At 31.9% G+C, this 12,608-nt stretch overlaps 1 protein-coding gene across 1 annotated transcript in view; it reads left to right on the top strand.

Moving 5' to 3' along the window:
• Positions 1–11,394, top strand: part of LOC139499996 (uncharacterized) — a 37,872-nt gene extending 26,478 nt beyond the window's left edge. The window contains exon 9 of the mRNA XM_071288686.1: positions 11,036–11,394. Within this exon, the coding sequence (XP_071144787.1) occupies positions 11,036–11,241 (206 nt within the window). The 3' untranslated portion in view covers positions 11,242–11,394. The remainder of the gene's footprint in view (positions 1–11,035) is intronic.
• The last annotated feature ends 1,214 nt before the right edge of the window (positions 11,395–12,608 follow it).

Here is a 12,608-nt window from a genome sequence, read left to right as displayed (position 1 = left end):
ATACCATGGCAAAGTAAAATTTTCAAAATATCTTTTCCAGCAAGTTAAATACATACAAACTACTTATTGGTGTATTCTAACTACATAAAACAGTTCGAATTGCCAGAATTTCTAAAATTAAAGGCCTAGAGTAGGGGTTCAATATACCGCAGGGGGGTCAAAATACCATGGCAAAGTAAAATTTTCAAAATAACTTTTCCAGCAAGTTAAATACATACAAACTACAAATTGGTGTATTCTTACTACATAAAAGAGTTCAAATTGCCAGAATTTTTAAAATTGAAGGCCTAGAGTAGGGGTTCAATATACCGCAGGGGGGTCAAAATACCATGGCAAAGTAAAATTTTCAAAATAACTTTTCCAGCAAGTTAAATACATACAAACTACTTATTGGTGTATTCTTACTACATAAAAGAGTTCAAATTGCCAGAATTTCTAAAATTAAAGGCCAAGAGTAGGGGTTCAATATACCGCAGGGGGGTCAAAATACCATGGCAAAGTAAAATTTTCAAAATTTCTTTTCCAGCAAGTTTAGTACATACAAACTACTTATTGGTGTATTCTAAATACATAAAAGAGTTAGATTTGCCAGATTTGTTTAAATTAAAGGTCTAGAGTAGGGGTTCAATATACTGCAGTGGGGTCAAAATACCATGGCAAAGTAAAATTTTCAAAATATCTTTTCCAGCAAGTTTAATACATACAAACTACTGATTGGTGCATTCTAACTACATAAAAGAGTTTAGAATTGCCAGAATTTTGAAATTAAAGGCTTAGAGTAGGGGGCTCAATATACCACAGGAGAGTCAAAATACCATGGCAAAGTAAATTTTTTCAAAATATCTTTTCCAGCAAGTTTAATACATACAAACTACTTATTGGTGTATTCCAACTACACCAAAGAGTAAAAATTGCCAAATTTTTTTGAATTAAAGGTCTAGAGAAGGGGGTTCAATATACCGCAAGGGGGTCAAAATACCATGGCAAAGTAAAATTTTCAAAATATCTTTTCCAGCAAGTTAAATACATACAAACTACTTATTGGTGTATTCTTACTACATAAAAGAGTTCAAATTGCCAGAATTTCTAAAATTAAAGGCTTAGAGTAGGGGTTCAATATACCGCAGGGGGGTCAAAATACCATGGCAAAGTAAAATTTTCAAAATAACTTTTCCAGCAAGTTTGATACATATCAACTACTTATTGATCTATTCTTACTACATAAAAGAGTTAGAATTTCCAGATTTTTTAAAATCAAAGGTCTAGAGTAGGGGGTTCAATATACCACAGGGGGGTCAAAATACCATGGCAAAGTAAAATTTTCAAAATATCTTTTCCAGCAAGTTAAATACATACCAACTACTTATTTTTGTATTCTAACTACATAAAAGAGTTCGAATTGCCAGAATTTCTAAAATTAGAGGCCTAGAGTAGGGGTTCAATATACCGCAGGGGGGTCAAAATACCATGGCAAAGTAAAATTTTCAAAATCACTTTTCCAGCAAGTTTGATACATACAAACTACTTATTGGTGTATTCTAACTACATAAAAGAGTTAGAATTGCCAGAATTTCTGAAATTAAAGGCCTAGAGAAGGGGGTTCAATATACCACAGGGGGGTCAAAATACCATGGCAAAGTAAAATTTTCAAAATATTTTTTCCAGCAAGTTTAATAAATAGAAACTACTTATATTTGTATTCTTACTACATAAAAGAGTTCGAATTGCCAGAATTTCTGAAATTAAAGGCCTAGAGTAGGGGGTTCAATATACCACAGGGGTGGGGGGGGGGGGTCAAAATACCATGGCAAAGTAAAATTTTCCAAATATCTTTTCCAGCAAGTTTGATACATATAATCTACTTATTGATGTATTCTTACTACATAAAATAGTTAGAATTTCCAGATTTTTTTAAATCAAAGGTCTAGAGTAGGGGGTTCAATATACCGCAGGGGGGTCAAAATACCATGGCAAAGTAAAATTTTCAAAATATCTTTTCCAGCAAGTTAAATACATACAAACTACTGATTGGTGTATTCTAACTACATAAACGAGTTCGAATTGCCAGAATTTCTAAAATTAAAGGCCTACAGTAGGGGTTCAATATACCGCAGGGGGGTCAAAATACCATGGCAAAGTAAAATTTTCAAAATAACTTTTCCAGCAAGTTTGATACATACAAACTACTGATTGGTGTATTCTAACTACATAAAAGAGTTAGAATTGCCAGAATTTCTGAAATTAAAGGCCTAGAGAAGGGGGTTCAATATACCACAGGGGGGTCAAAATACCATGGCAAAGTAAAATTTTCAAAATATTTTTTCCAGCAAGTTTAATAAATACAAACTACTTATATTTGTATTCTTACTACATAAAAGAGTTTGAATTGCCATAATTTCTGAAATTAAAGGCCTAGAGTAGGGAGTTCAATATACCACAGGAGGGGGGGGGGGGGTCAAAATCCCATGGCAAAGTAAAATTTTCAAAACAACTTTTCCAGCAAGTTTGATTACTTGCAAACTACTTATTGGTGTATTCATACAACATAAAAGAGTTAGAATTGCCAGAATATTTTGAATTAAAGGTCTATAGTAAGGGTTCCATATACCGCAGGAGAGTCAAAATACCATGGCAAAGTTAATTTTTCAAAATATCTTTTCCAGCATGTTTAGTACATACAAACTACTTATTGGAGTTTTATTACTATATTAAGGAGTAAGAAGGCTAGAATTTTTGCAATTCAAGGTATAGAAGGGGGTATATTGAACCCCCTACTATAGACCTTAAATTTCAAAAGTTCAAGCTATTCCAACTCCTTAACATAGTTATAATACTCCATTAAGTAGTTTGTATGTATTTAATATACTGGAAAAGATATTTTGAAAATTTTACTTAGCCATGGTATTTTGACCCCCCTGCGGTATATTGAACCCCCTACTATAGACCTTGAATTTCAAAAGTTCAAGCTAATCTAACTCCTTAACATAGTTATAATACTCCAATGAGTAGTTTGTATGTATTTAATATACTGGAAAAGATATTTTGAAAATTTTACTTAGCCATGGTATTTTGACCCCCCTGCGGTATATTGAACCCCCTACTATAGACCTTGAATTTCAAAAATTCAAGCTATTCTTACTCCTCAACATAGTTATAATACTCCAATAAGTAGTTTGTATGTATCTTATATACTGGAAAAGATATTTTGAAAATTTTACTTAGCCATGGTATTTGACCCCCCTGCGGTATATTGAACCCCCTGCTATAGACCTTGAATTTCAAAAATTTAAGCTATTCTAACTCCTTAACATAGTTATAATACTCCAATAAGTAGTTTGTATGTATTTAATATACTGGAAAAGAAATTTTGAAAATTTAACTTAGCCATGGTATTTTGACCCCCCTGCGGTATATTGAACCCCCTACTATAGACCTTAAATTTCAAAAGTTCAAGCTATTCTAACTCCTTAACATAGTTATAATACTCCAATAAGTAGTTTGTATGTATTTAATATACTGGAAAAGATATTTTGAAAATTTTACTTAGCCATGGTATTTTGACCCCCTTGCGGTATATTGAACCCCCTACTATAGACCTTAAATTTCAAAAGTTCAAGCTATTCCAACTCCTTAACATAGTTATAATACTCCAATAAGTAGTTTGTATGTATTTAATAAACTGGAAAAGATATTTAGAAAATTTTACTTAGCCATGGTATTTTGACCCCCCTGCAGTATATTAAACCCCCTACTATAGACCTTGAATTTCAAAAGTTCAAGCTATTCTAACTCCTTTAATAACATAGTTATAATACTCCAATAAGTAGTTTGTATGTATTTAATATACTGGAAAAGATATTTAGAAAATTTTACTTAGCCATGGTATTTTGACCCCCCTGCAGTATATTGAACCCCCTACTATAGACCTTAAATTTCAAAAATTCAAGCTATTCTAACTCCTTAACATAGTTATAATACTCCAATAAGTAGTTTGTATGTATTTAATATACTGGAAAAGATATTTAGAAAATTTTACTTAGCCATGGTATTTTGACCCCCCTGCAGTATATTAAACCCCCTACTATAGACCTTGAATTTCAAAAGTTCAAGCTATTCTAACTCCTTTAATAACATAGTTATAATACTCCAATAAGTAGTTTGTATGTATTTAATATACTGGAAAAGATATTTAGAAAATTTTACTTAGCCATGGTATTTTGACCCCCCTGCGGTATATTGAACCCCCTACTATAGACCTTAAATTTCAAAAGTTCAAGCTATTCTAACTCCTTAACATAGTTATAATACTCCAATAAGTAGTTTGTATGTATTTAATATACTGGAAAAGATATTTTGAAAATTTTACTTAGCCATGGTATTTTGACCCCCCTGCGGTATATTGAACCCCCTACTATAGACCTTGAATTTCAAAAATTCAAGCTATTCTTACTCCTCAACATAGTTATAATACTCCAATGAGTAGTTTGTATATATTTAATATACTGGAAAAGATATTTTGAAAATTTTACTTAGCCATGGTATTTTGACCCCCCTGCGGTATATTGAACCCTACTATAGACCTTGAATTTCAAAAGTTCAAGCTATTCTAACTCCTTAACATAGTTATAATACTCCAATGAGTAGTTTGTATGTATTTAATATACTGGAAAAGATATTTTGAAAATTTTACTTAGCCATGGTATTTTGACCCCCCTGCGGTATATTGAACCCCCTACTATAGACCTTAAATTTCAAAAGTTCAAGCTATTCCAACTCCTTAACATAGTTATAATACTCCAATGAGTAGTTTGTATGTATTTAATATACTGGAAAAGATATTTTGAAAATATTACTTAGCCATGGTATTTTGACCCCCTTGCGGTATATTGAACCCCCTACTATAGACCTTAAATTTCAAAAGTTCAAGCTATTCCAACTCCTTAATATAGTTATAATACTCCAATAAGTAGTTTATATGTATTTAATATACTGGAAAAGATATTTTGAAAATTTTACTTATAGCCATGGTATTTTGACCCCCCTGCGGTATATTGAACCCCCTACTATAGACCTTAAATTTCAAAAGTTCAAGCTATTCTAACTCCTTAACATAGTTATAATACTCCAATGAGTAGTTTGTATGTATTTAATATACCGGAAAAGATATTTTGAAAATTTTACTTAGCCATGGTATTTTAACCCCCATGCGGTAAATTGAACCCCCTACTATAGACATTGAATTTCAAAAATTCAAGCTATTCTTACTCCTTAACATAGTTATAATACTCCAATAAGTAGTTTGTATGTATTTAATATACTGGAAAAGATATTTAGAAAATTTTACTTAGCCATGGTATTTTGACCCCCCTGCGGTATATTGAACCCCCTACTATAGACCTTAAATTTCAAAAGTTCAAGCTATTCTAACTCCTTAACATAGTTATAATACTCCAATGAGTAGATTGTATGTATTTAATATACTGGAAAAGATATTTTGAAAATTTTACTTAGCCATGGTATTTTGACCCCCCTGCGGTATATTGAACCCCCTACTATAGACCTTAAATTTCAAAAGTTCAAGCTATTCCAACTCCTTAACATAGTTATAATACTCCAATGAGTAGTTTGTATGTATTTAATATACTGGAAACGATATTTTGAAAATTTTACTTAGCCATGGTATTTTGACCCCCCTGCGGTACAATGTATATTGAACCCCCTACTATAGACCTTGAATTTCAAAAATTCAAGCTATTCTTACTCCTCAACATAGTTATAATACTCCAATGAGTAGTTTGTATGTATTTAATATACTGGAAAAGATATTTTGAAAATTTTACTTAGCCATGGTATTTTGACCCCCCTGCGGTATATTGAACCCCCTACTATAGACCTTGAATTTCAAAAATTCAAGCTATTCTAACTCCTTAACATAGTTATAATACTCCAATAAGTAGTTTGTATGTATTTAATATACTGGAAAAGATATTTTGAAAATTTTACTTAGCCATGGTATTTTGACCCCCCTGCGGTATATTGAACCCCCTACTTAAAAGCACAAATTAAAAAAAAAATGATAGCCAATAAATTGTAAATTAGATTATCTGCAATACTATTTATCAAAAACAGGGGGGTTCAATATACCGCAGGGGGGTTCAGAATACCATATGTGAAAAATGACCCCGGGGTCAAAATACCATATGACAACGGTGTTGATTGCACCGACGGCCACATTATTGTGCGGAATCATTCAATGAAATATTACGCAAAATAGCTTTATAAATAATAAATGTTACCATAGCATTAATGTACTGGCCATAGGTGATTTTGGAAGCAAGTCATTGCTAATTTCCCCATTTTTCGAAGTTCAAATAATAGCACATTCAGTAGCGCCCTTGACCTAACAGTTTACGCAGGTAAATTCTAATGCCGTAATGGGTCAATTCGTCCCACAGATAGCTGGGACCTTACGGTTTTTATCTTTACACAGGAGTTTTTAAACTTTATTCTTATTTATTATTAAAATTTATTATTAAAACTTATGTTTAACGAGGACCCAAATCATGGACGGATCCAGCCAATTGGGGGGAGGGGGGGTCTAACAGTGCCTAAGTTAAAAAGGGTGGTTCCAACCATATGTCGATCTCCTTTCAAAGGCTTTGATTGTCAAATAAAAAGGGGTTCAGACCCCAGATACCCCCTCCTGAACCTCCACTCCAATTATTTATTATGAAAATGTTCTACCGCAAGTGATTTATGTTAGTGATTTAGTAAAAAAAAAAAAGAATAAGTCAATTATATGTCTCATATTTCTCAACTGACGTGTAGTATACAAACTCAAGCACCTGTTATCAAGAATCTGGAAAATCTCATTTGAGTTTTGAGTGTCAGAGATATTTCAAAAGAAGCAACTCACCCACGTTGGGAAAGAGGGAGAATTTCAGTTACTAGTGCCGGTCATTCAAATAATTTGCATCATTAGAAAACATAATATTATGTTTGATTTATTTAACACTCAACTATATGCTTCTCCGGTTTAATCATTGAGTCCGAGTAAGACATGATAAAGTATAAATTTCGTCAATATTAACAATAAAGGGCATGCAAAAATCCAATAGAGAAAATTACATGGAGAACTATATATATTGACCATTTGTTATATGATCGTGTTCTTAGCGATACGTTCTTATAGGTCATAAATTAATTTCATTTAATGGAATCAAATGTTTATCTTCTAATGGGTGCAATAGGAGGTTGATCGGCGATTTGAGCAAAGATTTCTTGACATGTAGCGGATTAAAAACTCAGGGTTAGAATTCCTAGAACAGACAAGGTACAGTGACTAATATTTCATGTATATTTTGAACACGGAGAGGGTGCCCCTGGCGTATCATTGTCATTTTGTTTAGTTTTATTTGTTACCTTATCTGACTTCGAACTCAGACTTTTTTTAAGCTGAGTTTTACTATGCGTAATTTATGTTGATCTTTATTCTACATTGGCTAGAGGTAAAGGTGGAGGGTTGAGATATCTCAAAACTTATTTAACCCCAACGCATTTTTGCGCGTGTCTCAAGTCAGGAGCCTCTGGCCTTTGTTAATATTGAATGTTTTATATGGGGGTGGGGGTCCCCTGTCCGTTCATCTTTCCATCCGTCCGTCTTTCCGTCCCATTATGGTATATAGTTATTCCACATAACTCCTCATGCAGTTTGAATTCTAGGAAGTTTTAACTTGGCTGTCTGTTTGTACATATATCGAAGGTGTGCATCATGTGGTCAGGGTTTTGATTTTTATTAATATTTGCTCTTTTGGGAGATAGTTGAACTTGTCATTATTGGAGTATATGCTTAAATAAAAAATGCATATCATTTCCAGATGGATAACACCTCCCACAGTTTGAATGCTAGGAAGTCTTCAGTTTTATGACTATTTAAACATATATACTGAAGATGTGCATGTGGAATAGTAGATAATAAGGACATACTATGTAGATGTGCATACCGACATGAAATTATGATTCATGTTATTTTCTAGGAGTTACGCCCCTTTGAACTTATTTGCCTCAATATACTACTGCAACAGTTTGTAACTATAGTTTATAGATTATAAGGACATATTATGTAGACGTGCAGATCGACAGAAAATTACGATTTATGTTTTTTTCTTATACAATTTTAAGGTGTTTTGATTTAAAATTAAATTTACAACTGCGGGGGCACAACAATATCTCAAATAAAGTCTCATATTTACTTTATTCATAGCCAGAAATTAGTAGTGGTTTTGCTAATTAATATTCATAATATGTAAATGAGAATTGTACCACGTGATAGTAGTTTGAACTGGACTGGCTTGATAGGCTTGATATCATTAAAATCTTTAAAACACGGATATTATAAGTTGCCCGTCACAGAGTCCTTATTTACAATCACTTTGATATTTCCGTAAAGTTGTCAGGCGGTCAAAATCAAAACATGGAACGCGAATTTAGTGAATTTTCCGTGCTTTCGTGAGTTTATTCTTCTTGAAATAGTGACATTTTAATTTTACGTGGGAACCTAAAATTCAACGACTACACATACAAGGTTTGGACTTGCTTATTCTTTGGAAATTCAAGTTTCAAATTTCACCCCGGCAACCTGTTTTTGTAAAGACATTGTAAGCCAATTTTCAACACGAAGTTTGCAAATTTGACGTTTCAGCCATTTTAGCCTGTATTTTACACTGCAATGTTAAAGGCCTCTCGCTTCGATTTTTAAAATATCTCAGGAACCTGTATTTTTGCAACAACAGTCACTATGTTTCGTTTAAATGGTGTATATTGTTGTGTATATTCATTTTCTGCCCCGGCAACCTGTCTATCACTTAAATTAAATTTAAAACAGATATTTTTTCAAAATTCCCTATCATTTTAATGTAATTTCCGTGACCCGTATCCGATTTCTTTAGTATAATATTCAAATAAGCAAAGTGGCGTTGATTTCTGGATATGTATACAGTTACCTCAGAATGGAGTGTGTGTGTGTGGGGGGGGGGGGGGGGGAGCATCACTTTGTCTAGATTAATGTTTAGATCATTCATAATATGCTTTGGAGTTAAGTGTGATATATCGTGACACCAAATCGCCTGCACTGCAGCTGTCCGGCTAGACCACACTACCACCTGGGCTTATCATTGTTTTACCTCCATAGTTTTGTACATAAATAAAGCCTATAGATTTCTCGTTTGAATGGTTTTACCGCGATTTGTCATATCTAGGCCTTTAAAATTTATAGCTTATTCATCTTTGTTTTTATCGTTGTTGGAGGACGTACGGTGACCTATAATTCGTTAACTTCTACACCATTTTATCTCTGAAAGGGAGTTGTCTCGTTGGCATTCATACTACATCTTCTTGTCTTTATATTTACTATTATGCACCCTATCCCACATGATTATCGGATACCCAAAATATATCCTACTGTCGGATTGCTTTCATTGATCTTTATTATTATTTTTATTATTTATTATTTCAATTTAAAAAAAAATATATTGAAAACTCTGATACCTTGACTGATAGAATTACAACTTTGACGGACTGTGCATTATGCCATTACACTTACACAATTGAATATTTGCAATTGTCCCTCTGTATATCTCCTTGTGCCGTAGGAACTACAATGGATCTCAGTTCTGTTATATATAGTGCGATCTACACCATCCGTAAAAATTATCTTAAATGTTAACTTGGCTTGCCATACTTGATGAAACTTAGGTGCGGACGTGAAAGAAAGCACTCTTCATCAACGCGTCAATGGAGATGTTATTTCGTCATTTAGCATGTGAAGAAGGTTGTACTAAATCAACAACATAACTGACAGGATTTTTAAAGAAATCATTATGATCTGGATATGTGGAAAACCGGGGTAAAATCATGAAAATTACGGCCATGAATCAGACATGTCAGATGCATTCTTATTGAGGACCGAAGACAATTCAGATCACTGAAATTATTTCTGGATCTTTCTGAGTTAGAACAACCAAATGTTGCATGATAAAAATATTTCAAGTGAAATGCAAATTTTGATTATTACAAAATGTACCCATAACCATTTCATGGAAAATAGGGAACAAACAAATTCTCAGGGCATTAATTACTCTTCACTGAAATTATTTTTCCATTTTTTAAAAGAACATTTCATTATAAACTGGAAACAAAACTAAAATATGAATATGATTCCATAAAAAATATGAACATTTTATAAGATATTTATCATGTTTATTCAATAATTATTGGTACCCAAAAACTGTTTAAAAGAAGAATGTTATGATTTAATGCAAACAGGGAAGTTATAGAGGCCCTGATATACAATGCATTGTGTGAAACACTTGCTAACTTCCCAAACTTAATCATATGATTAAAAATTAATCGCATGATTAGTAAATACAATGATTAAAATAAGTTGAACAACGAAATTTAATCATTGCATTTACTAATCATCCGATTAACTTTTAATGACTGATTAAAATTAATCATATCATTAGTTTAATCACAAGTTGAACAACAGACCCCAGGTTTTTATACTGCAACTACCCATCAATTTCATCATGGAACACTTTCTCACAATCGAGGGGTCCATTTAGGGATGAAAATGAGTTTGACATATTTATTTGTGTTATGATTTAAAAAGCTAACAATTTATAAATATAAGCTGCAGTATAAAAACAAAATAAGGTCAATGTCATAAAAAAATATAAACTTTTTTGTACTCAGCCCCAAACTGGGGAAGGGCTCAATACCAAAAAGTTTATATTTTCCTCACATTGACCTAATATTGTATATTTATGTTACAACCATGGATAATGAAAGACAAGGTCATTTGGCGACATAAGTGATACAGGTTCTTACAGTATTTGCAATTGTAAGAAATACAATGTCCTACCACAGAAACCTGTTGAAAAATAATATTCTCCAGAGTCAAAATTCTGTAATATGAACATAGTCTATTGAAATGTTATTTTTGATGAAATTAAACCAAAATATTTTCAACTTTCAGATAAAGAATTAAACATTCCATTACTCGAAGAACAGAATCACAGATTGTCTTCCTCATCAGATGCAATTTTGTTAAACAGACCTCAATTTGATCTTGACCATGCTGATACAACTCAGGATTATTTTGAACCTCAAACTCCACTCCATCATAGCTTCCCAACTCTATTCACCAACTCAGAAGGCAACTTGACACAAATAGAGTCTTAATGATCAAATTAAGCTTGTGAATTTTGTAAAAAAAAAAAAAACAGTGATCAAAATGTAAATTTTAAATGGATTTTTTATACTGACTGTATATCATCTGTATTGTTATGTTTTAAGTGTTGAAGGGGCATAAGCTACAAAATAAAAAAAATAAAATATGATTTTATTATTTTACAAATAGTAATAAAAGTGAAATAATGATTTGCTTTAAGCAGCAAAGGAGCAAAAGAGTGCAATAATGGTCATAGCGTGCACAAAATTTGATTCAAACTAAAGTTTATTACCAAATTTTTTTTTAAATTTGAGCTCACATGACCAAGGTAAAAAGATGTTTGAAAATTAATGCCAAAAAGAAACAATTGTCACATTAGACAAGCTATTTATGTTATAAAAGTATGATGGAATGAGAATATTTTGAACATTTCTTAACTTCCCTTGTTTTGTATACAAGAGTGTAAGGCAAACTAACTTTAGTAAGTAATTACTTTATATTCCATGGGATCATGTTGATATTAATAAAGCATCTCTAATATTACTCTTGTAATATGTTTGTACATAATTGTAAAAAAAAAATATTGATGAAAATGAATACTAGTAGTAGTATATATTTTATCCTTTAGTGAGAAGTTTCACAAAAAATCTTAATGAGAAAAACATCTTGTAAGTCATTATCATCATTATCCTTTTCAGTTTAATTAACAATCATTTTTTATGAAAGATTTTTTGTAAAAAGAACCTTAGCTTTTGGCAGTTTTATGCAACTTCTGAAAAAAAAAATCAACTTCTAACAACTAAAACTATAGAGTTGAAAAAAGCATTAAAATCTTGCCTTTCTGGAGTACATTATACTTTTATGTTCAAACATCCATAATCATGATAATTAAAAGGTGCTTTCAAATTGGTAGCTTTTAATATATAATTCATGGAGTTTTAATCTGTTGTGTGTTTTTAACACTTGCCATCTTCTCAAACATTTGTAAATGTTTAGGGTAAATATTGTTTATATTTATGTAGAGTGGGGTGCTCATTTTCGCCACATCTTTCCATGTTTTCTACAGTTTATGTTCAGGTCTAAATGTTTTTGAAGTATACTGATATTTCTATATGAAGATAACTTCAAATGTAAAATATACTTAAGCTTGAAAACTGGTTTGTTTTAAGAAAATCATCTGAAAATTTAGATTAAAGAGTGTTTGAAATTTCCGGATGTTTTGTCAATGGGGGACACATATTCGCCGTTTTTACACATCTATTTAAAACCAAATAACCGCAGCTTTTAACAATTTTTATGAAATCAATTGCATTATAGATGAATAACAGACATTTCAAAGGTATAAAGAATTCAAAATTAGGACATTCAGTCAAATATT

This window comes from Mytilus edulis, chromosome 13, assembly GCF_963676685.1.
Source record: "Mytilus edulis chromosome 13, xbMytEdul2.2, whole genome shotgun sequence".
Taxonomy (NCBI): Eukaryota; Metazoa; Mollusca; class Bivalvia; order Mytilida; family Mytilidae; genus Mytilus; species Mytilus edulis.
This window is presented reverse-complemented; position numbering and strand designations above follow the sequence as displayed.